A 26,754-nucleotide genomic window follows, 5' to 3' on the forward strand; every position below is an offset into this window, starting at 1 on the left:
GAAGACAGAGGAAAAACAGCAGTGAGAATTATCTTTACATGGCATTTGAAATAGATCATATAGTCTTACAGGGCGCTACAAAATAATCTTTATTTTTTTTATTTTTACAGTAAATCACCTGGGTGTGATTACTGTCAGCAGATGACAAACTATATGTCCAGTGGTTGTCACCGTGCGTAAAATGTCCATAAACTAGAAATAAAGTTAACATAAAGGTAGGAGGTTTTGATGGAGAGCCTACCTTGGAACCACAAAATCGCCGCTCTCATAAAAAAAATAAAAATAAATAATAAATAAATAATCTTCTAGATTAATATGACAGGCTAGCTGTTACTGGCGGCGGGAGAAAGAGCTGTGAGATATTATATGATGGCAGGTCAAATCTGGGTGTTCACACTGGAGTCTGAGGACGATCCATTGAACAGTAACGTGGTGGTACATCCTAGTGGTGGCTGAAAGCAATGGGCTGAACCTCTGCTTGGGGGTTAACTCTCACACACAGCGCAGTCCCCCACATACGGAGCCATGCCCAACGCCGAGAGACCGACAGTGCTAGTGGGCTGCCAGAAGATAACTTCAAAGTTGGCTTCGATATGAGCCCGCAAGCCGACTGAAGGAAAGGCACTGACTGATGCTTTTATTCGGAAAACAAGCGGCGTTTGAGTGTTTTGGCCATCAAATATCCAGAAAAAGCCACTTTTGGAGAGCGCACCGAATCGAGGGCGCAACCGGGAGCTAAAACACGGCGAGAGGAGGAGAACAGGGGGAACTTCATCGCCATCAGAAACACTGAAGCGACTTGTCTTTATGCGGGACAAATGAGGTTTTTGATCACATTGACATTGGTGTTGTAGTTGAGAGGAGGACTGTTGCTAATCGTGGTGCCGCTTTCTCGGAAGACGCGCGTCAAAGTTTGGAGAGCGGAGCTGCGCCATTAGAAAAAAAACCTGGTAACAATTTATCGCTATTGTCAAGAACTTTGCTCGTCCCGTCCACTTTCCGGTTATCGATGTCCGTGTAGCAAGTCAAACGCCAGCTACTTTACCGGGAAGATGTCCACCATGAGAAAACTTTAAAGCTCCGAAACATCTCAGACTGTAAACATCGCTTCATTTGAGTCCAATTCAGAAGGAGGTGCGTGTTCACCCTCGGCACACACACTCACACAAAAAGTTACCGAGAGAGAGAAAGTGCGAGAACTGAGCCAAGCTCTCGAGATAAGACTTTATGAGAAAGACGCGTTCTGAAGTTCTGAGCTAAAAGTGGGATCATGAAGGTCAGACTGATGAAGATGAGAGATACTTCGAGAAGAAACGCGGCGGTGAATCCTCAGCACTTGTGAGTCAGTGCGCTTCGTGCAAGGAGGGGACAAAAAGAGCCTGACGTTTCCCTGTTGAAGACCCCCCCGTGAGCTGGGCATAACAACAGATTTGGTGTGCTGTGTTGTGTTGTTTGGGGAGGCTGGATAGTAAAGAGAAAAGAGACGGATAAAGTCTGAGAGTGAAGCGGCTAATTGCTTAGTCCGTCCCTCATTACCATATCCAATGCGCGTCCGCTGGACTCCAGCCAATCCTCCCCACCTTCACACGGTGCCATTAATCGCGAGGCATTATTCACTATCATAATTATTATACCGACATGCGCAATCCAACGCACAGCAACAGCAGCGACGGCAGCAGCACCGGCTAATTTCAGATTTTTTTTTTCTGTCTCCCCTCTCCGCTACCAGACTATTTGCGAACTTTTTTCTGTGTGTTGATTCATTCGCTCTTCGCTGATGTATCTGCAAAACGCAGAGACATCTCGGAGCGCAAAATCAGAAGCATCGCCAGCACTGACGCCAGCAGCATGTCCCGACGCAAGCAAGCCAAGCCGCAGCACCTCAAGTCGGACGAGGATCCCGCACTAGCCGGGGTGGTTTCCGAGCACGGTGAGTGGACGCGATCAGCTGAGGTCTCTTCTCCAGGTCTTCATTTCAAACAGACAACTTCCTCCTCACAGCTCTGCTCTGCACTGTGTCTGCGCCTCACTCTGCTTTAGGAGCTTTTTTAACTCCTTTCTTTAAGTTTGACCTTTACTGAGAAGACGTTTGGATTTATTTGGATTATTGTTGGGTTTCCGATGAGATTATTTTTTTTCTATATAGATACGATAAATTGTAATAAATCCATTATGATAGAGTTATTAGGTCAAAAGTCGTTCCTAAGTTGACAGGGAAGTGCACGGTTGTCGTTGCAGAAGTTGTGTTTTATTTCAAAACATCAGTTTGACCTGCATCTCGCTCAGGCTGCATGCACTGTTTCGGCTGTTGGCTGAATTTTAAGATGAATATAACTAATGCAGCTATTCATTTGCAACAGTTCACACTTGCAGCATTTATATGACGTGCTGGAGGCCTTTTTGAAAGACCCGTTTGGAAATATTTATTGGAATACCTTCCTGTATATCAAATATCGGAGCTGTTTTCTTAAATACCTCTTTGAAATCTTATACAGTTGACTTTGTATGTGCATGCGCGCACACTAAAATGCACGCGCAAACGTGCATACACACACAATATGAGAAGTTGAAAATTATTTCACATTCTTTCACAGAGGTGTAAAATTCTTTAATCCGCGGATTTAAAAGTAATTCATGTAACTAACGTATATTTCTGACTAGAAAAAAAAAGAGAAAACGTTAAATTTTGTTTTTACTGTTTATTCTGCATTAGTGCCTTTTGTCCCTGAGCGCCTTTCTAGTTCTGCGAGGAGCAAAATGCGGACTCTGTTGCAGGTCGAAGCCTTGTTTTGTTATGGAAATGTTTTTGTTTACCCCCCTCACATAAATTTAGCACACTTGATTTGTTCGCTTGTGCTCACAATGTCGACAAGATCGGTTGACAGAGCTCGTCCTCGCTGTGAAGGAAAAAAAAAAAAAAAAAGGTTCATTGAGGTTTTATTCTGTAGACTCAGGCTTTTGCGCAATAAAACCACCATTGTAGTGCTAAAGTCACATTTTAAGCGAGGCGTAATGCTGGAGGAATTACATTCACAACATGACAACTGTAGGAATATTATTCATCTTGCTTTATCGTGCAAAAATCTGCGTGATTGTTTTTAAATTTACAATCTTTTTGTCGTATTTTTAATGGCTGTATTTTATAAAGACAGTGCATATAGGAAGAAATCATATTTTATCTATTAGGATTAAAATCAACTAATTTAGTAATTTGTATATAACTTATATATACACCCTTTACCAATAACAATGCAGTTTTTAGTATATAATTCATCACATTTCATCATGTTCACTGTAAAAGGTGAATTTCTTTTTGGGTATCCATAAACCTGGCTGCTCCTAACAAATCACTGCTTTTATTTATGCCTCACTGTAGGCTCATGTTAGCCAACACACACACACCCAGTCACATGCACACACACTCTTTGCAGGGCTTCTTTACAATAGAAATGCGTGATGTAATCTCTGGGGAGCAGCTCTCTTTGCATGGGGAAATGCTGGTGCGAGGGGGGGAATCAGGCTGATGACTCTTGGCTCTTTTGTCCGGTTTACGGTGTGTATTTTTCTAATTTCAGGGCGATTCACATTTGAACATAAACATTGTTTCTGATTTAATGTCGAGGTCACCTTTCCCAGATTTTGGTCAGATACGAAATGTCCATCAGGTTGCTGTCCTGTAGGACCATGACAAGAAACCGTCCTTTTCCTGACGTAAAATTTACATGCAGGTAGAATTTCATTTAAAGATTATTTTTGCAATTTATGAGACAGAAAGCAGTCTAAAAGACGGAGCCACCAACCGAGGAAATGCGTGTGGAAGTAGAAAAAATGATGTCCTGGCTTCTGCTCTCCATTTTAACACACACCGTCCTGCATGGATGTGAAGCGTTAAAATAAAAACACACACACAGCATCTACACCATTGTGCTTAAGACTGGAAGTGGCCGTGGAATGTTCTTGCCTGTCCTCGTTGGAGCACTATACTGGCTCGCTTGTTTTCAGGACAGACGTTGCAGTGAAACAGTCCCAAGCCTTTGGCAGAGCACAGTGAGCCCATACACACTTAGATAAACCTAATAATACCATGTCTCATCCAAAGCTACCTTACACACGAGCTACAAATGTCAGACTGTCAGTGCAGCATGATCGGATTCTCTGCTGCCTATTGCCGTGGTGCAGCTCGTGACGACACTATTGATCGCTGGCCTTGACAAATCATTGCATGTAATGTCGAAGGAATTCAAAAGTTCCAATTGTCAGCTGCTGCTTGATTTAGACTTTAAATCCATGTATGTTGGGCTGGTGGCAAACAGAAAGTCAAGCATTCAAATTGTGCTCAAGGACACACACTCTGTCCGCAGCGCATTTCAAGAAAATAGCCATCAAACAAGGAATTAACCAACACATTAAGCAGCTTGACTGTAAACCTCACCTTGTGTGTTCATGTTTTTCCAAGTCTTCAGTTTGATCTGACCTTGTTTTGGTGTGAATTTCTCTCACTGTTGTCCACTGCCGCTCAGTGAGGACCTCTTTAATGTGCTGCATCCCTGGAAAGATGAAAAACTAAAATCAAGTGCCAACAAGCTTGTCTGGCATTTCATCTCCCCTTCAGGCCTTCCGGACACTTGCCCCCTGGGGGCATGGGGGGTTGTGTGTGTGTGTGTGCGCGGGCGCGTGTGTGTGTGTGTGTGTGTGTGTTAGGATGGGGAGAGGAGAGGCGAGGTGGGGGGAGTCTGCTTAGGAGTGCTTTTATAAAGCTTGCTGACTTAACCTTTGTCCAGCCCCGGCCAGCCAGGTCCTCCTGCTTGATGTCAAGCTCCTTGTACAATTAGAGCATGTGTGCCGTTGACCTTGGCAGCACAGCTTACTCGTGTCCTCGAAAGTGTGAACAGCGACGGGCTTTTCATCTTGCCACCGCTTCCTCTGCATCCAGTGCCTCTGAAGGTGTGCATGTGGGAGGCGGTGGCGCACATATTGCATATGAACACACTTGTGCTTTCTCCTATTTAGAGGAACTTCCAATGGTAAATTTTCCCAGCTATGCACGGGGATGTAGAGGATCGATTTCAACCAAGAAAAGGAAATTTTATCAAATGTTATTGGTTGTAAAAATAATGGTTTCTACATCTGAGGGGTCATCTCAGGAAAGGCATGCTGGTCGTGCTTTCAGTGAACAGGTGGACGACTGCAAGTGTGGTTTCAGTTTTCATTTTTGATCCTTTATTCACACACATACTCACATTTATTCAAGGTCAAAATCTTTATTGAAGGCTCAAAAGCACGCACCAACTTTTTTCTCTCCTCTGTAACCTAATGTTTGAGGCAGGAATGTACATAGTTATGAGGTGCAAAAAATATAATATAGTGAGGAAATCCCTGCTGACAGTGACAACATGGTTCCCCTGCAGTGGGGCTTTGTTTGGCTTTTGTTTTAATCCCCTCTCACCATTGGGTGCAGGCCTCTGGACCACCCACATAGTTGTGCCAAAGATGTCTTCAAGAAGGCACTCAAATATGGCAGTGTCTTAATTACTACTCAGCACTGAAAACACACACGAACAAGTAAGATCCTGATTGAGAGGAAGGACTAGTCAGGAGAGAGTAGGACTATTTAACATTTGACTAAACAGCAGATTTGGGGGGATTTGAGAGAAAGCTAACACGCCATCGACTGAAAAGGTACATCATTTTCTGATCTTTTTTTTTTTTCTTTCTTTTTGTAAATGGCTTTGGCTTGTTTTGGTGATTTTTGCACTGATTTATTCACAAAGTAGAGTCATGGATGGAGATTTTGACAGCTGTGGTGTTTCTGTTTGTTATTCATGGTGCTTTGCATTTTGGTTGAACCAGTTCTCTTATTTGGAAATTAGTCATCTCGCCCTCTAAATTTAAAAGGAGCTGAAGTAAAGAGCTCCGTGTAAAAAGACAGAATCTATTAAATATGTTTTTTGGCCTGCTGAGGATGAGCGACCATTAGATCCTAAAGCCACGTCCTCATCTCGAACGGTTTCGTAAATCCGCACCCAGAGACAGAGAGCCGTCCTGACGGGCGACACAGTCATCTGGACAGAGTGCCGTCATTGAATACTGTATTGCAAATGCTTACACAAACAAATCGTTAATGTTTTGGCTGCTCCACATCTGCAGGCAATGACAAAGGCCTCTCTGTTAGTGCAGATATGACTGTACCACTCTGCAGTAGGGCTGACCAGGCCGATGACACACGCACACACACACACACACACACAGCTGTGCTGAGGACGCTCGAGCCTCTGCAGGTCTGAGGACGCATGGGATCATCCGAGGAGACCTTTATGTGCTTATGGACAAGACATTACTGTCCAGGAACTGAGCAATAGCGGAAAAAGATCATTTTGTTTGTCGTTTCTGTTGGTTTAAAAAATATATGCACATAATGAGAGACAGAATTAGCGGAAATAAATCAGCGCTGAAACAATGTGACAACACAGCATTTTTAAAACGCGAATTAACACTTCACGAAAGTGCACGATCAAAGTAAAACGCGATTTTTCTTCTACTGTGTCCTCAACGGTCCTGTGCTGGCAGACAAATTCCCAAATTAAAATGCAGCAACATGCACACGATACATGAGTCAAAACAGTTGTCTGTCAAATTAGTTTAGATAGAAAATAACTCCAAAATTCACGCCTTGGATAATTTGAGAGAATAGAGCGGTGGATGTGTAATCAAAGAACACAATGGAAAAATGTTAAGTGGCGCAAGAATTCCAACATTGTTGAACCCAGCAGGCCTCTTTTTTTTTTTTTTCTCTGCCCTCCCTTCCCAACTTGGGCAGGACCTACAGTGATGTGTCTCTCTTTAAGGGTCCTAAGCTATCCTCAGATGCTTGAGAAGAATGCGTTTTAAGTGTGTGTGTGTGTGGGGGGGGGGGGGGGGGCAGTTCTGGTAAGCCTGCAAGTGCAGACTTTCTCTGCAGAATAATGGAAATGAAATGAAAAAAATCACAGCTTGACAAAGTGTGTGGGTGTAAGCTGAGGATAGTTTAAACGCAGGATGCAGTGTTTGAAATGATGACTTTTACATGAGATACCAGTCAAATGTTACCAGTGTCATTGTCTCTGTGTGTATTCATTAAGTGGATCTGGAAATTGTTAAGAATGGGAGAATTAGTAATTGCTCATTGCTTCGCTCAGTGCTCATCTCTGTGGCTTTCACAGGATCGGTGGAAAGCATGAATACCTCATCTGATATAATATGTCAGATTAGCGGTTTCAGTTAGCATGCCAAAGATTGCTGAGCAAGATAGCGGACACACAGATTCAGTGTCTACAATCCCCCTATTGACTGCGTTCAGCTTAATATTTGCATCTGAGTAAATGAAGACTCTTAAAGGAATGAGAAACGGATTGGATTTTTTTTCATCCTTTCCTTTCTCATGCTATAGGAAAATCAATACCCCCCTTACACACACACACACACACACACACACACACACACACTTTCACTGTCTTGCAAACACAGAACAACCACAAAATGTTGCCTTCACACAGCTGCACAGCACAGTGGCACCTTACTGTTTCAGGGTGATTATCTCAATTATTCTGAGATCACGAGTGCATACAGTGTCGTAATATTTCCAACAAAAACATGAAATTAATTAAGCAGAACACCAGTGTGACCTGTATTGTAAAATTGAGTAATTTCAGCAATGTTCAGATTGTCAGAAACCACAGCAATATCCCACCTGAACGCTTTCTGAAATCTTTTTTAAAGTGGCATGAGTCAGTTATGTTATTAATGGTGTGAAACTGAACAAAAAAAAATCTTCACAATATTCCTCTGATCGTGTGGACATTTTCAGAGAAAAGCAATTTCAAAATTAAATTCACAAAATGTATTTTGAAGTAGGAAAAATAACGTCTCAACTTTTCGGTGAGAAAAAATGCAGCTCTTCATAGGACAAATTTGACAATGAAGGCCTGCCCTACCACACTTACACACACTCCACATAGATATCATTCACTGACAGCAAGAAGCATGCGTGTGTGTGTTTAAGGTGTTTATACATACGCCCGCAATCTGTGTGTATTCTTTGTCTTCATGTGTGTGAAAAAACGTGTCAGAGTGTGTGTGTGTGTGTGTGTGTGTGTGTGTGTGTGTGAGGTCAGAGGCATACAATGCCCCCCACTTGTAATTGTATGAATGAATAAAAGAGATTGACAGTAATACCATTCTAATAACTAATCAGCTCAACACAATGCCTACTCATTTGCGTTGACCTTTCAACCCCCAATTATGGAAATGAGTTCTGCTGTCCGTTGCTTGCCTAAGGAGATTTTCAGCCTGCTGTCACGTGTCGCTGACGTTTCCACTCACTTGCTCCTTTCCACCTCTCGATTTTTGTTTAGGATTCGGGCCTTTTAATGATGGTATATAAGAGAATTTAAGAAAATGATTTTGTTGTTGTTGTTGTTGTTGTTGTTGTGTTTTAATGGATTTTGTCTGGAGTTTGGTGGAAAGGGAAAGGGAGGTGACATTGATATTGCAAAGTGGAAATAATGCACAAACAAAATGAAAATGTGGAGGATTTTACCTTTTTTTTTTTTTTTTTTTTTTCCCTAATTTAACCTGGCAATGTACGTGATTAAGTAAAACAATATCTTGTTTCGTCAGCCCTGCCCCCAGTGAGGATGAGAACACGGAGTCTGTCCAAAGCCTTTCTGCTGATCATTAATTAAGTTACAGACACCAGACCTTGATAGCTCATGCCCCCCTTGGACAGAAATTACAGGAGAAGTGATGAATTTCTTTACTAATGAGTCACTGTAATTGGCATGAATGCTTCATGCCTGCGTCACCATGGCTTACTCCATTTTAACCTTTGAAATGAGCGTATGAATCTCATGATTACTCACTTACAAAGCATAGTAAGACCTTTAATGTTGAGTGAAGGCGCAGTCTGTAATGTGCAGCATTTTTAGAGATAATGTCTTTTATCGCGTACATTCATAGCTCAGGCTTGTTCAGTCGATTGGGCGAGTTGAAGGCCTATTATTAAATGTGCATCAATGTAATCAGTTACTTATTTTATTCAGGACGGTTTGTGTGTGTGTGTTAAGATATATAGTCCCATATGCACCGTGCAAATAATTCTAAACCCATTTTTTTTGCTCTTTCACTAGCTATAAGCCCCTTTTTAACAAATTATTAACTCACCTCAGAACCAACCTAACCTTGTTTTATAGCAGCTTTTTTAAAGTGACCATCTTTTCATGTAATGAATCACTTCCATTTGCAATAATGCCTGTTAAATTGCACTAACATTTTTTATAGTGTAAAGTGTATATAAAATTGTTTCATTTGTATATAAATAATTATATTACCAGGTATATGCTGGGTCTTTTAGTGTAAACTGAAATAAAGTACGTGCAGGATGCTGTGGCGGTGATTGAGCACACTTCCTACTCGTAATGAAAGATAAATATGTATACGGACATGAACACACACGCACACGCACACACACACACACACACACACACAGTGTAACTGCTTGAACACAAAAAATAAACATACAAGGGAGGCCATTTTTACATGGTTTTGATCAGGTGTGAATTAGGTCCATGTTCAGAGCTCACGCTGGCTTGTTTGACTCTTGATGGTTGCATGTGGAAGAGGAAGTGGCTTCCTACAACTGTGATTAAACATGTGTAACTAATCAGAGTCTTTGCTGCCATGGCACTAGCATGTAATTTGTTGAGTCTTATTTCAGAGACCATGGGAGAGAGAGACAGGGAGAGAGAGAAAGTAACACTGGGAATTTCTCAACTGACAGGGAATGTTTTGTATTTCAAAAAACAAGTGGGCACAATTTTGAATTAAAGATATGTATATTTTGCTTGCACATATTTTAAATGCTCCAGTTTAACAGTGAATAGTGCAGTGATGTATATAGTAATGTGTAAGGCCTTGAGATTCAACAGATCTGTGCCCTTACTGTTGGCAACGCAATTTTCCTGACCTCATATCAAAAGAATATATTCCAGTCCTTTGCTTAGATTCAGGGCTAAAGTATTGCCTGTGCAATGCTAACTGAAAAGGCCCAGGCATTTGAAATTCAGGTGGAAATGGCTAGGCTGGATAGCAGAGGGGAATCCTAATGGGGCCATCAAAGTCCTGATTTGTACCCAACTGATGAGGCAGCTGTGAATTGTATGAAATATTGGAAATCAATAGGTTCTATGGAATTTCATTAAGCGGCAGTATCCACAATTGATAGGCCCTCATAATTTGATGGATTGCACAAAGAAAATTATTAGCTGGCTCTATGGAGAGGGTGTGAATGCACAAACCTGGGTCTTGAGAATTGGTGAACTAGGGCAATTTGTTCAGAGTGAAAAAAAGAATATTGATTTTGGTTATGTTAAAAGAGAGGAAAAAATCAAAGGTTAAATCTTTGCAGCACTGCACAGCAAAATATGTGTGGATTCTTTAGTGACTATTTATTCATTAATTCTTCTCTTCTTTTTGCTCCCACCTCCCTCCTTTCCTTTTCCTCTTCACTCCCCTGACCCTTACCCCCCCCCCCCCCCCTTTAGCCCGAGGTGATGTGCTGGATGATGCCGACAGCGGGAATGAGAGCCGCAGTGGCAGTGAGGAGACGCATGTATGTGAGAAGTGTTGCGCTGAATTCTTCAAGTGGTCAGACTTCTGTGAACATTTAAAGAACTGCACCAAAAACCCCCTGGTGCTCATAGTGAATGACAATGAGGACACACCTAACCCCTCCCAAGAGTACCCTACAGAGCCCTCCCCTGTCCCCAGCTGCCCGAGTGAGCAAGCTGACAGCGAGGACCCCAGGGAGGGCAACCATAGTCCTGCTGGTGAGGGGGATGACATCCCAGAGACAGCAACCTTAAACGGGGTCAATGTCCTAGAAAAGGAGGACGAGCAGATGGAGCTAGAGCTCTCTCCTGACAAAAATATGGATCCTGAAGAGAGAGATGTGACATCCCCTGAGCCAGACAGCTCTCTACCTCAGCTCAATGATGTCGTCCCCTCCACTGTCACAAATTACGCCATGCCAAACACCAATGTTACCTTGGAGACATTGCATGGCACCCGGGTTGCAGTTGCCCAGTTTTCACAGAGCGTAAGGGCAGCAGCGGGCAGTGGGGTTTCCACCATGGCTATTCCCATGATCCTGGACCAGCTGATGGCCCTCCAGCAGCAGCAGATACATCAGTTGCAGCTGATAGAACAAATACGCAGTCAGGTGGCTCTGATGAACAGACAGTCTGCCTCACAGCCTGCTCTCAACCACCATCACAGCAATGCTGCTGGAAACCAGGGGCCTGTATCCTCCTGTGTCCCCCCTGTCGCAAGTCAGCTTCAACTACACAGCTTCATCACTCCCCCTGTCCATCAGCTGCCTGTTAGGTTGCCAGCTACTCTCAATGGTCAAGGCCCTTCACCCCTGACCTCAGCAATAGAAGGGCCTCTCTCTCAAACACCACAGAGTGGCAGTCAGCAGTCTAATGCCTCAATCCCCAACACATCCTCAAATAACTCGGCCTTTCCCCCACCCAGTGTTACTGGATTGTCCTCTCTACTTCCCTCCTGCTCATCCTCAGTCACAAACATTAGCACTAGTAGTAGTGTAACAGGAGGCGGTGGCATCAGCAGCAGCTCAGCTCTTCCCAGGAACTCCACCACCCCTCCCTCACTCAGCCACAGCAGCCTCCTGAGCTCTGCCTCCAGTCTACCACTGATACCTCACAGCTCGTCCAGCAGCGTTATCTTCCCCAACCCACTGGCCAGCATAGCAGCCACAGCCAATGCCCTTGATCCCCTCTCGGCTCTGATGAAGCACCGCAAGGGGAAGCCCCCAAATGTGTCTGTGTTTGACACTAAGCCCAGCTCCGAGGACCCCTTCTTCAAACATAAGTGTCGGTTCTGTGCCAAGGTGTTTGGCAGTGACAGCGCCCTACAGATCCACCTGCGTTCCCACACTGGAGAGAGACCCTATAAATGCAACATATGTGGCAACCGTTTCTCCACCAAGGGAAATCTGAAAGTACACTTCCAGAGGCACAAAGAGAAATACCCACATATTCAGATGAACCCGTACCCTGTGCCAGAGTACCTGGACAATGTACCCACAAGCTCAGGCATCCCATATGGAATGTCTTTGCCCCCAGAAAAACCTGTAACCACATGGCTTGACAGCAAACCTGTCCTCCCCACAGTTCCCACCTCAGTTGGGCTCCAGCTGCCTCCCACGCTGCCCAGTATGATGGGAGGGTTTGGTGAGTCTCCAAGCCTCACTCCACTCAACAGGTCCCCTCAGAGACCATCTCCACCATCAAGCGAGTGTGCATCTTTGTCCCCTAATATCATCACTGACTCTGGCATGACCACTACTTCACCCTCCCCAAAACCCATCCTAGGGAGTGATGCACCTCCCCTCTTGAAACCTGAAGGTGTTCTGCTGCCCCCAAGCTGCTCTACTAGGCCAGGAGAGAACACCACCACCACAACCACAGTAACTCAAGTGGTCCTTTCCTCTACTGTTACTTCTACCACATCGTCCAGTAGTGGCCAGGTCACTGAACCCATCACTAGCCCCAACTCTGTTTCTAACCCTGTTTCCCATCCTGTCCTTCCCATGCTCTCAGACCAGTTTAAGGCCAAGTTTCCTTTTGGAGGCCTCCTAGACTCTATGCAAACCTCAGAGACATCAAAGTTGCAGCAGCTTGTTGAGAATATTGACAAGAAGATGACTGACCCAAACCAGTGTGTCATCTGTCATCGTGTTCTGAGCTGCCAGAGTGCTCTCAAGATGCACTACCGCATCCACACTGGCGAGAGGCCTTTCAAATGTAAGATATGTGGTCGAGCATTCACCACTAAGGGAAACCTGAAAACACACTTTGGTGTCCATAGATCCAAACCCCCACTTAGGGTCCAGCACTCCTGCCCTATATGTCAGAAGAAGTTCACCAATGCTGTTGTCTTGCAACAGCATATCCGTATGCACATGGGTGGGCAGATCCCCAACACCCCAGTCCCTGAAAGCCTGCAGGAGATGGACACTGACCTCTCCTATGACGAGAAGAGTTTAGATGCGATGAGTAATTATGATGATGACCTTCTGGATGAAATGGAGCAGGCTATGGAAGATGAAGTTGATTTAAAAGAGGTAGACGATGACCCATCTAAACCATATTCACCCGGGAGCTCCCCACCAACTTCCATCATCTCCAGCATTGCTGCAATGGAGAACCAGATGAAGATGATTGACTCCACTGCCAACATGACCCGTTCATTTGGTCAAAAGCTTGCGCAGAATGGCAGCAGCTTTGGAGGAGAGACCGACTGCTTTGCCACTGATTCCCTGTCTGTAGTAGGAGATGCTGAAGGTCAAAGTTTGGGGAGCCCTGCTTTGTCTGAGTCTTCTGGCTCTATGCAGCATTTGTCCCCAGCTCACAGCCATTCTGAGAGCCAGCTATCCAAGTCCCCAGCTACACTCAACAATAATAACAACAGCAGTGCAATGACAGCAGAGGATGGCCAGGAGAACAATACAGCTGGCTTGGCGACAGTGAAGTCGGAAAAATCAGAGACCCCCTCTCCGCTTTCGGCAACGGAAGGCACTGGGGCCCTTGACCTGACTGCCACTCAACCTGGCAGGCACTTTATCAAGGAGGAGAGCCACTTCAACATGCTATTTATAAATAGAGATCGAGGTGTGTATACGCAAAATCAACAAAAACTGCTTTCCCTAAAGTGAATTAAATATCTATACAGATTTAGTTATTACAAAAAACAATGTACTCACAATGATATCTGCTCTGTGTATGACTCAGTATGTTGTATATTGATATATATGATTAAAAATATGACATGATAAGATATGATATGTAGATAGCCAGAGAAGGAGCATATACAGTTGGAAGTATTCACTAATTTTACTAATTAGTAAATAAACGAATAAAAGTCTTGTTAACTGTTAATGTTAACTGTCTTGTTAATTAATGCAGTGGGGCTTGAACAGGGAAGGATAATTTGTATGTTTTCAAGTCTGACAAATTCAAGCAGCCTCTTTGCAGTCATATGGGCCTCGTAGTTTGCAAAATTACCCAGTAGTTTTAATATCATCATTATAATTTTAATTTCACCTCTTCTTTCTCAGGGCTGAGCACTCCTAATTTGGCTAGCACTGCATCAAACATGATCAAAATGGAAATGAACGGACATGGGAAGTCTCTGAGCGACAACTCTCACCTGCCTGTGGGCATCCAGGTTCCCGCTGCAGCACCCCAGACCACCATGAGTCCCAGCATTAATCCCATGTTGGCTCCCCCGCCTCCACGACGCACTCCTAAGCAGCACAACTGCCACTCATGTGGGAAGAATTTTTCCTCTGCCAGCGCTCTGCAAATCCATGAGCGCACACACACTGGGGAAAAACCTTTTGCCTGCTCTATTTGTGGAAGGGCTTTCACCACAAAGGGCAATCTGAAGGTATGAGTCACTTTAATATAGCATTAATTAAAATTTTACGAAAATTAGGTTATTATGGTTCCAGAGATTCATGTTATGTGAAACACTCTGGGATAAATTCCAGTCAAAGACCTTTGGAGAACTGTGTGTTTCCCCATCGTCCCATCACTTTTCAGATTTATGCATTTTAAGTCAGTCCATTTCATATGTAAAAAGTAGACATATATTCAGAACTAAATGGACTTAAATGAAAAAAAAAAAAGGTTTCTACTAAGATATCCCATTGTATGATTTAAAAAACACAGAGTAAGCTGAAATGTATGGCTTCTACCTCAATGGTTTTGTGATATCTGTTCATTTTATTTCCAACAGTCTCAACATGAACTCTAATATAAAATTTTAGTGTATCACAAAGTGGTTGTTTTTACATCCACTTTTCCCTTACATTTCCATCCATTAAATGTTTGTTTTGTATGTAGTATTTGCCTTGGACGTAGTATTTATAAGTTATAACAGCACACTCATGATGTTTCTTTTCATTGTCTTGCTAATTTTAGGTTCACATGGGAACACACATGTGGAACAACGCTCCAGCCCGAAGGGGTCGGCGACTGTCTGTGGAGAATCCCATGGCCCTGCTGGGCGGGGATGCCATGAAGTTCAGTGAGATGTTCCAGAAGGATCTGGCGGCTCGGGCCATGAACGTCGACCCGGGCTTCTGGAACCAGTACGCAGCCGCCATCACCAACGGGCTTGCCATGAAGAACAATGAGATCTCTGTGATCCAGAATGGAGGCATCACCCAGCTGCCTGTCAGCCTCGGCGGTGCAGGAATCACTTCTTTGGGAGCCATGCCGGGAGGAATGGACCGTGTTCACACTGGCAGCAGCCCTCCCATGACGGGTATGGAGAAGGCTGGTCTGGATGTCGGGGCCAGCCGCCCCTTCTCCAGATTTATGGAGGAGAACAAAGAGATTGGGATCAATTAAAAAGACTTTTCTGTATTATTCCAAGGTAGGCATTTGGCAAAGACTAAGAGTCTAACAACATGGAAAGAAACTGCTGATCCAGTCTGAACTCATGCGTACTATATTATGTACAGATTAAATATTTTTTGTTTGGTTTTGGAAATATAGTATTTAGTATTGATTAGAGGTCTTTGCCTTTCACTCATCCCCTCCTCACTTGATATTTCGCCTATACGAAGAATACTTTGTCTCTTGTTTGAGAATATGTCGTCTTGCAAGATTTGCATGGTACTTATTGGTTTTTATCAGTATGTTTGACTGCTTTTATGAATTCCTTTGAAAACCAGGATCCTGCCTCATTTATGATGGGCAAACATCTTGTCTGGACTGGACTAAAACAGAGAGAAGAGAGATTTGTTAAAAGACAGTCTGGCCTTTGTCTGGCAACCCTGTTTATGATTGCTCTTTTAAATATAAAAGGGCCATAGACAGACTGAAGAAAAGACTGAAGTATAGTGTTTCTGTGCTCGCCTGATTTTTTTTTCTCATGAACTAGAAAACTTGAAAAAAATAATGTTTGAACTATTTTAATCTTTACATTTAGTCTCCCAGCATTGTCTTATAATATTGTCCTGTGTCTTTAGTATTTATGATATTGACAAAAAAGCGGGTATACAAAAATATATTTAATGGCCCAAGCATTTTATTGATCCATTTTTTTTCTAAACTGCAGGCTTCACTGATGAATATCTCTTTCAATAAAGACAATATGTCGTTTGAGTTGAACAACGGAAAAAATGGTAGGTTTTATTTGGATATCTGTTGAAACTATGTGTATCTCGTTACACGGTAAAGAGGCTAGAGATATCCGAAGCTGCTATGACCACAACCCTGCTTTTAACCTTTGTAAAAAGAGAAAAGAAGTGATCCTTTTGAAGAAATATCTATGTATAGAAATACAGACAAATCTAAAACAGGTATGCATATTTTGTATCACATAAAAATAGACATCATGAGTTGAGAGTATTTGTCATGTTTGTGAATGCACTTTTTAAAAACGAGACGTTTTGTCTGTGAGTTACCGTTAACCTTTTGACTGAGCTATCTATCACATGCTGTTTTCATTGTTTTCAGCGTACCACTCCTACAATTTGCAGAGTCGGTTCTCTGTTATTGCATCTGTGCTACTTGTCAGAGTGCAAACTCATCATTCAATCAAAACCTTCTTAAATAAAAAAAAAGAGAACAGGTGTGTGTTTGGATTGTTTCCTTATCTGCATCACGTCTACCCTTTCTCTGTCACCCTTTTATTTCCATAAATTAAAATTGGAATTTGAGATACATACAATCAAATCAATGACAAGTTCTGTTTATTATCATTATGATTGTTATTTAAATTTCTCTGAATCCTTATTTAGAGAATTATTCAATATGGTGGAGCTGAAAAGATTCAGTCAGAAGAAAAAAAAAAAAAAGATAAAGGCAGGATATCTTGTTTCGTCCTGTGGGCCTAACTGAGCACCAAAGCATCAAACTGATTTTGAAAAGTAACATTAAATACAAATATTTAAAAATCATAATGCAAACAGCACAATAAAATATTAATACAATGCAATTAATTAGCAAGAAATTAATAGATACATTTCAAAATCAGCTAGTTTTACTTCATGGGTCCTCGGAAATGATTGCCTGCTTAGAAAAGAAATATGCTTCTCTTTTGCGACACATTTCTTTTTTAACCACAGTTCCCAAATATTTTATGGTGGCTTGGGAAAAAATACCGTCCAAAAATCCTTTGCCTTTGTTAAATCTTTTTTTTTTTTTTTTTAATGTTGTTGCTTTGGGTTGAGCTTTAATGTGTGAAAAAGTAGTTGAATAACTCGTATTTACATTGAATTATTACTCACTCTCTCTCTTTCTCTCTTTCTGTGTGTATGTGTGTGTGTGTGTGTGTGTGTGTGTGTGTGTGTTCTCCTGTATAGATACATATCAGTCTATACATTATTGAAAAAAAAAAATCACACAATTGCATTTGCAGCTGTTGGCGATCCTTTACATCCTGGACATCCACTGATCTGTGCATGTAATGAAACACATCAGAACCATAATAAAATATTAATTAGTCAGATACTAATTACTGCAAGATTGCTAATAGTGTGTACAAAAGTACTTCATTATGAAAATGTATTGCTTTCCTGAAATACACTGAAGAGCTTATTCCAGGTGAAAACTGTTGTCCTTCATGGATTTTTTTTTTTTTTTTTTGAATCTATAACACTGACAAAAACTTAAATTCCCTCCCTTACATTTTGTACATTGGGTGTGTAGAGAATCATGATATTGATCATCATTTTAATTTTCAATATGATAGAAAATGAATAACTACACGGCAGGAATTAATGTTCAGCTAAACTTGTGTAAAATCCATGCTGCAAGAAAACCGTAATACCTTAAACCTGTGCAGCTGTTGTGTAATAGAATAGTAGATTAAGAAATCACATGTTAACGTGTGAGACAATCTGTGTTTGTCCAGCAGTGTGTCAAAGCATTTCACTTCATAACTAAGACGCCTCCCTGTGCTGCTGTGGCCGTGCAGACGTGTGAAACACTGCTGCGTCTGGGTAGTGGTGTATGCCTCGTGGATTCAGTGAAATCGTGTGTGTGTGTGTGTGTGTGTGTGTGTGTGTGTGTGTGTGTGTGTGTATGTGTGTATGTGTGTGTGTGTGAGCGGTAAAGCGATGGCGGCATCCTCCCAACATTCAGCCCCCCCGGTGCAGCGCAGTTGACACATGGTCCACATGTGGCAAACACAGACACACACAATTCACACTCCCACACAAATACCCATGTTCTCACTTTGTTGTACATAAAAAAGACAAAGCAAAATTACGCCAAATATTCTTAGATGAAAAAAAAAATCATGCCTGCTGTGGAGAACATGCAGCCACATCAGGTGCAAGATGAAAGTTAATGTTAACTTTAATCACTGAGAACAAAAGAGTTTTTCAATGCTTATCTGTGGCAACTGGACTGGCAGATGTGATCCACTTGACTAAAGCCCTGATCGAGAATTCCACACTATAGAAAGTAAGATTACTTTAAACTCGTTTTCATGTCAGTCTGTACAACATGGCAATAAATCATGCTCAGAGGCCAAAATGAAACAGTTGAAGCCTCTCCAGGACAACAAACCTGAAGATCTGATTTCAAAATGTCCTCTGCGTTCACCCATCCTGTCAGTTCAAATGAAAGCCTGTAGGGTTTCGGCCAGGAGTTTCACAGTGGCTGACATGTTTGAGCTACAGCTATTAGATATAATTACCTGAACTACTCCGGATACCTTAACACAGCAAAAAATGTAATAATATATATTAGGAGACATCGCATTATCACAGCAACAACGTACTCCTATTGCAAAGGCACTAGGCCAACCGGCAAACTACCCACTGCAGCTTAAGTGATGATTGGTCCGTCAAAGTCTAGCTTACATCAGCTTTCACCACTGAGCCATAAGTATTTATTTTTCTGTTATTTTTCTCCCGACTTTCACGCACACACACATATTAGTTTTCATGTTGGTGAATCAGAGTTAATTCTGCCCTCGGGGGCTCTTGGGGTTGATTCGGTAATGCGCGCTACCGTTTGTGAACCCATTGTTTGACACTGCACTGTCAGCTGATCACGCAGGCTTAGTCAGTGGAATTGTCGAGTAATGAAGAAATTTCACACTGACTGTTTTTCTCTATGAAGGCGCTTATTTTGCTCATATTTGAACGGAAACAAAATACATTCCACTCATTCTCCGACTCATGCGCACGCATTTAGTAAAGGATTTTGCAGACAGCCAGTATACGTGCATGTAAAGACTGTTGTTTGACACTCTAAATGGCAATTCTTCGCAAATTTATAATATAATTCAATAGGTTGTTGCTGTTCATAGAAATCCTCTGTGAAGGAGGGCTGTTTTACCTCAAGTGATTTCAATTATGATGCCTTTCCAGCTCAATGTGGGGTTAAATGAGGTTTTAAATATGACACTGCTGCATTGTTATTCCCATAACAAGTCATCAGCATGTTACCCAGATTTTTTTTTTTTCCACTGAGTAATACATTACAATGGAATGTCTGACATGCAAGTGTAATTTCATTTTACTGTCAAAAACAGAACGTTTATGAGCAACCAGGGGATCGCAGACAGGGAATTATTTGAGGTGTATCCATTTAAGAGAATTTTAACAAGTATAATTTTGGGTTACAATTCTACTGTAATTGTCTAAAAGTAAACGTGCCTTTGCATTTCTCTTGGATATTTTTTTCTTTCCTTGAAATGTGGCAGCTTTCCTCTTTGTTCAGCACACACAGCAAATTGCTTGGCCTTTCTTGTTTTATCTGCACTTCACTTGTGTTTGTGTGCTATCTGTTTGAAGTGAATATGTGTGACATTTGGGCATGGCACAGTGTGAACAGACAGGCCATCATTGGGACGGGGCTGTCGGCTGTTTGTTTAATGCCCTGCCTACTGTGAAAGTCTCCCTGAAACAGGCGCAGTAAATATCCCCATTGATCCAGAGGCAGGGGGCCCTACGATGATGTAGTGGCGAAGAGCCACAGGAGTAAATCTAACCGACAGTAATCCAATCCCATTCTCGAGGCTCTGGGATCTGAGATAGGTGCTTTAAATCCAAAAGTGTGCATTTTTGCACAATTTCTCTGCCTTTGTTGGTGCTGCTTCTCCTGTTTTTCTACTTCCATGTCTCAGCTCTTGATCAATCATTCAATCCATAGCTTGCTGGGGTGATTCGCTAGCTATCCTTTATATTTGTGCAAAATCAAAGTCCCATAATGATGCCACAAACTCAGCCTCCTGCTCATTCCACTGTCAAACTCACTCCCACACTTACTTTTGCTTGTCTAAAGCATGTGCACCCACCTGAAGTACAAACTCCAAAGTTAAGAGAGTGTGAAAGGGATGTGTGTGTGTGTGCATGTGTGTGTGTGCATGTGTGTGTGTGTGTGTGTGTGTGTGTGTGTGTGTGTGTGATAACACTCCTCAGGTAATCACTGTTCTCTGTGGATGGTAGAGGGATACACTGGAAACTCTGAAACCCCATTAGGCTGGAATTTCCCTTTGATGGCCAAAAGCTGCCTACCTAGCGCTTGACTGGTTGCTTGGCTGCTCCAGCAAGTGTTAGTTTTCATGCAGGCTCTCAAGATGACAAAGTTACGCACTCCAGATCCCCTGGAATAGGATTGTGTAGTTTACAAACTCAAATTCTTTCCTGTATGGATTGTTGAGAGTCGCTGAAGCGTGGTGCACTTTAGCCTGGTGAGCATTTTGAAACATTAACAGTTTGGTACTGGGAGGGATCAACAGTTCGATATTGCTAACCAAAGAACATGCCTGTGGTTACTAGTTCACATCAGAATTCTTTTAATGCACTCCCACTGTGTTCATCCAACAGTCAGTGGTTGTTCGACCCTACATTTAACCCCACTCACCACAGAGTGCTAAGAAAACATCACTGCTAATCAAAGTCACAAAACCTGAGTTCTAATTGGCGTGAGTGCTGTGACAGTTTTGACATTCATGTACATCTGACATGAAAATGAAACTGCTTTGTGTGTGTGTGTGTGTGTGTGTGTGTGTGTGTGTATAAATGTGTGTATTTCAGTACAACTGTCAGCTAACTGCTCCATCTCTTCTTTGAGGAATGTCACTTCTGCTCACTTCTCATGATACTTTCAAGCTGATACACCCAGTGGGCCTCTATACTCACAAAGAGCCACTGTATATCCACGTCTGAAAGTCTAACTGGCTGCTCAGGAGCAGCTTGAAGGACACTCCTCTTGCCATGTTGCTGAGGTCTACTCAAGGTGGGGTTGGGTTTATCTTTTGCAGTTCGGTGCTTAAAGAAAGCGGGAGAAAGAAGCTCAGGGAAAGGTGGGGGTGTTTTGGAAAATCAATGAATGCGTGGGACATAGTGGTGGTCCACCTGAAAGGGAACACGTCATCAATTAAACAAACATGGCGAACAGGGCCAATTCATCAGAGAGCGGCGTGGATCAGCTATTGGGTTCAGCTTCGACGTGACAAATGCCGGACCTCCTCTGTGTGCCCAAGGTTGCAGATCGATAGAGATCATCATTGTGATGTGGCCTTTTATCTCACAACCTGCTCCCTTAAGCCTTATATTATTCTATTCCCAACACAGAGATCTCACAGGAGGAGGGGGGTGAGAAGGGCACAGGCCTGATTTTATCTTTTATTCTCAGAACGTATGGGTATCATTTGTTCAGAGTGTTTTCGCAGTTTTTGATGATCACCTTGTCCTGAAGCAGGAAAGTTTTGAGGGTTCTTACGGGGTTTCATAGCTGCTGTTGCAGCTGGTTTCATCCTGGGATTATTCCGCGGCAGATGAATATCATTCTGGTTAACATGTCGTTGCTCACTGTGGGATTGACTCCTCTCAACACAAGCCGGCTCCCCCTCAGCGGCACTTATTCAAATGTGTCAAATCCGGCTGAGAGGAAAGCCTCCTGGGTTGCTATTGATCGGTGCCATTATGGAATTCCATGCCAATAAACTGTCAAGACTTACTGTAACAGTCCAATGATTAGGCTGTGCTTCAGTCACGTGACTGCGGAGAGCTTCCTCATTATCAGAGGCCATTATGAGAAAATGGAGTTTTGCAATTGAGTTATGCAATGATAAATATTGACTTATTTCAGCTTTAATCGTCTGGTTTAACTGTGTTATTGGTGTACGGGCCTATAGAGTTGCCAGTAATTGCAGTGTTGTTATGTGCATCATGATCCACTCTTGACTTTTTTTCAACCCTCCTCTGTCTTACCCGCCATGTCAGGCACACACCAACTTTGATGTTATGTCCAATTTCTGAAATATTTTCCTGAAAGCAGAACATGTTGGGAAAGTTTTTGATGTACCATGTGTCTTCAGTGGATCTGATTTAGGCTGTGTTCGCATATACGTCTAGTGGTTTGTTCAATATTTCCAGTAACTTTTTCCACGTAAGTGAAATGGAAAGTGACTGCAAGGTGCACAACTGAAGGTCCCTCTTGCAAAGAAAAAAAAAAGGGACTGTTTTTTGGCAGAGTGGATCACTTTCGACAGTCGAGAGAGGTTCACCATTTAGAAAAGCACAAACTGAAGTAAATTGCTTTTTTTCTGGCAATTTTCTTAGCCAGAAAGCAACAAAAACATGCAGAAACATGCAGTGTTGGTGGAGAAACTGCTCATTGTAAGTGCAAATGAAACACTTTTATCCCATGCTATACGTATTCTCTGCTGCGCAGAACATGGTGTATTTTGGGATTGGAATAGGACTATAATAAAGAGAAGAACTGGTAAACATGGTGACCTTCATATAATGTGAACTTACCATATCAGGCCACAAACTACTTGCAGTCTCAGTCTTTATATGCTAATTTCCTACGTATCCTCCAGTCTAACTTTGTCAAATCTGTTCAGCTCCTTGCAAGTGCTGAAACTTTACACCTGCACTGTTGTGTAAAATATGCATGCGGACACTATCAGTTACATGCTTCTAGCCTGCTCCAGCTGGGAGAAATTGAGGATATTACAACTCACTCTGTGTTTCACCAGCCAGCCCCAGTTTCCCAACACTGATTTGAACCAGTCTCTGCTATCTGCTCTTCATTAGGTGATTTCAGCCCCGCTAGTAGCTGCAGGAACGAATAAAGGCAGGGCTTGAAAAATCACTCCAGCAGTAGCAATGGACAATTATAGCAGAGTGGGCTCTTGTTCTGTTCCTACTGAAATCAAATGCTAACATGTGTAGCTTAACATATAGCTGTTATCATTCCAATGACTCTGTGTCGACGTAACAGATTTTTTGCACAGTTTTATACCGATTGACCATTATACACTTAACTTATACACTTTTGTTAATGCGCTGTTGCATACTATATTTTTTACTCGTTTTCTGTAATATTTATTATGGAAAATAAGATTCTATTGCCCCTAAAGCGATAGAGAACTATATACAAGAATGAATGATGGCGAGCACTGAAATTGCATTGGACCTTGAAATGTATTACAGTGTGCATTAAAATATAAGAAGCCCAACCTCAGCAGTCCTGCAACAACATCCTCTTGACTGTTTTTGATGCAGCCACATTGTGAGCACCACTTGCTGATGTATGGAATTTGAAGAGTTCAGAGTTGTCACTGTCAGTGATTGACATGATGAGACGATCAATGTAAAAGCCTTCCTGCCAAGCAATAATCCATCCAAACTGATCACGCTTAAAATTGCCCAGGGGTATTGATTACATGTGCAGGTCCAGAAAACACCGTAAGCACTGTGCAATAACAATCACGTTAGCTAAGGAGGCAGATTGTTTTCCCTTTTCCTCTTCTTGTGGAATTGCTCATTCTCTTCATTTCATGTACACTGTGCATTAAAAGCTCTTCACTTAAATAAGTGGGATGAGTTGGTTACTTTGCCCGGTTTGTGAGAGATTGTCTCAGAAACCTTTAGTGTGGCCATGCTAATGCTTTAGTATGCAGCATGCCAAGCAATTGCATGGTTAAAGGTTTAATTGTTTTTGTCAGAATCATTTCAAAAGTAAAATCTGATGTGTTTTTCCTTTGTGACCAAAATTACAAATCAAAGCAACGATGAAAGTCAAGCACTGTTCTACCACAGAGGAATATATTTGAAATGTTAGTTTTGGACGTTTGGAAACATGAAAGGTTATTCACACTAAATTACAATGAAAATGTACAAAACTATACAGTGACGTCTGTTCATTTGATGCACATGTATTATTTGAATTATAAGCACAGCCTGGAACAAGCTGAGTGCCATCCCGAGGGGCAGAGAAGGTTTTAGTACCAATGCTCTTATCTGATACAGGATACGAGAACCAAAAGGCCAAATGTCAAACAGTCATTGTAGTGATTTAAAATTACTTTTCATATATTCCAGATTAGTCAATTAAGTCTACTGGGAAATAACTTATCTCCTACTTTCTCTTTGGCCCACATGCGACAGGTTGAGGACCTGGAAATTATTGTGGCCATTAGGCGCCGTATAACAGACCATGTAATGATTATTCTCACCGTAGTCTAAATAAGCACATAAAAGGTGATAAAAGAGATATGGAGTGGCAGTAGGTTGCCACCTTAGCAGTCTGCAATACAGTATGTAGGACAAAGCTGTCCATGATCACAGTCGACCATTGCATTACACCTTATCATTTCCTCTGGAGCTGAAACTCAAACTGAGACTCATCAATAATGCACCTATGATCTCCCATTCAGAAGATCTCAATGGCAGATCAAGCTACTGTAGTATCTCCTCTCCACTCTCCGCCTCGACTTCTTCCGCATACTTTCTTTAAAGCAATGTCCATACATGGAAATTCACTTTACTGACCGCAATCTCCACGCTAATGACTTCAAATGTCCAGGAGCCTCATTTGGGAGTTTAGTTGTCCACATAGATTTTCCCATTAGTCCAGTCCAAGATTCATTCTGTCTTTTTTATTAAAACCCACACAAATGGATGTCTCCATAATGAGTTTTTTTTTTTTTTTTTTTTCCTTCCGTTGGCCACAGCAATATAATGTCAACCGTTGTATCTGGACAAAATGATATCCCTAACTATATTGGGTGAGAGATGCCCCTCTATTAAGCTGTCTTACTCCCTAACTGAATTATTAAATACACAGAATCTGGTTAAGCAGTGTACATTTTCCTAAAGGTCAGAAAGTTCATTAACTATGGACTGCCATCGATTGCATCCTTGTGTAGATCTCTGCGTGGTGAGGGTTTTCGAACCAGTATAGTGAGTATATACAATAACATGATTGCTGCATGTGTTTATTGATCTTTATTTTTTATTTTTATGTTTATTTTCTATATATGTATATGTTTTAGTCCCATCACATGGTATAACTGTGGCAAATATACTGTTAATAGACTTTTTATCAGTAAAATCTGATGGTATTATTTTATTGCTTATGCGTTGATTTCACATTCTTTTCAAAGACGTATTAAAGGTAACAGTTCAAAAGGTTGTGCTTTTCTCCTCAGTCAGTTTCTGAATCCTTTCCACTTTTGCAAGCTAAAGAACATTTCAGTGTAAAGGCCTCATGCTTTTCCCCCCCCGAGCTGTATCTTTAAACAGAAAAATCCATAACGACTATGACAGCCACAGTATCTGTTTCACAACAGTCCGCTCATGTCAATCAGCATGATGCCGATAAAGATCTGTATTTTGATTGAATGTGTGCAAAACTACTCATACTTTACACAAGCGACTTTGATGTTAAACCATTTGAAATCATATCAGATGCTGCACGACGAAAGAACACCCAATCAGCAGAGATGATTTCATAAAGAGGGCTCTTGGGTTTCAGCGTCATAAATAACTCATGGTAATCCCATATTTCTCTGACTTCTCTCATTTGAGCTTGGGATGGAAAGAGGGCAGTTGTGACAAACATTGTTAGCGTGGCTGCCAAGCCGTTCTGACCTGGCTTTATGTGTCTTGGCCGCTCTAATTTCTCTGCGCAAGGACCTATGAGGTGATGTCCCAAGTTATCCATATCCTTACCTTTTCTAATCCATTACATACTCTTGCATTTAGAAAAAAAAAAAAAGCACTAGGTTGAGCTTCAGGGATGATTTTAAATGCAATCACGAGAATGTGTGTTTCCTTTTTAAGTAAGTGAGGCAGTCCATCCGGGGGGGAAGCATGAATTTTGTATAATCTCCTTGCTCTTTCATACTGTAAGTAATGTTGCTGTTTTTGACTGCTGTTTTACAATGATAATAATGATCATAATGTGTGAGGGCGTGTGCATGTCAGTGTACACGTGCCACTCTGGAAGGATTTTTGAAATGGCTTGATTCATAAGTCATGGGTACCCCTGCTGAGACCTCTTCCTACACGTGCAATTTTCCGAAGCCAGCCACTCACCAAGCAATAATTATGCTGAAGTTTTCAATTACACTCCTTCCATTTCATTAACAAAAAATGTTTGGCTATTGTATAATTAGATATATGAGCTTACCACCTACATTTAACATAGCCACTACACAGCAGCTTGATGGAAAACAGAGAAGGATTTTAACATGTGTGCATTTACGGCGGTTTAGTAGTCTTCTATAAAGTAAAATCAGCTAGACGTTATGCAGCAGGCCTCCCCCTCCTTTTTTCCATCATTTGCTACGGTCCTCTAATCTACAAGACGTATACAGACCTATAATTGAGTATTATGAGATGTTTGATGAAGTATGGGAGGTTTTGTT

General features: G+C 41.9%; 1 protein-coding gene across 1 annotated transcript; it reads left to right on the plus strand.

The window, feature by feature from the left end:
- Positions 1-513: 513 nt before the first annotated feature.
- Positions 514-16,698, plus strand: sall3a (spalt-like transcription factor 3a). Its single transcript, XM_076737568.1, has 4 exons — positions 514-1,930; positions 10,578-13,727; positions 14,174-14,505; positions 15,042-16,698. The coding sequence occupies exons 1-4, from the start codon at positions 1,849-1,851 to the stop codon at positions 15,471-15,473; spliced, it is 3,996 nt and encodes a 1,331-aa protein (XP_076593683.1). The 5' UTR covers positions 514-1,848; the 3' UTR covers positions 15,474-16,698.
- The last annotated feature ends 10,056 nt before the right edge of the window (positions 16,699-26,754 follow it).

This window comes from Chaetodon auriga, chromosome 8 (genome assembly GCF_051107435.1).
Source record: "Chaetodon auriga isolate fChaAug3 chromosome 8, fChaAug3.hap1, whole genome shotgun sequence".
In the NCBI taxonomy this organism is placed as follows: Eukaryota; Metazoa; Chordata; class Actinopteri; order Chaetodontiformes; family Chaetodontidae; genus Chaetodon; species Chaetodon auriga.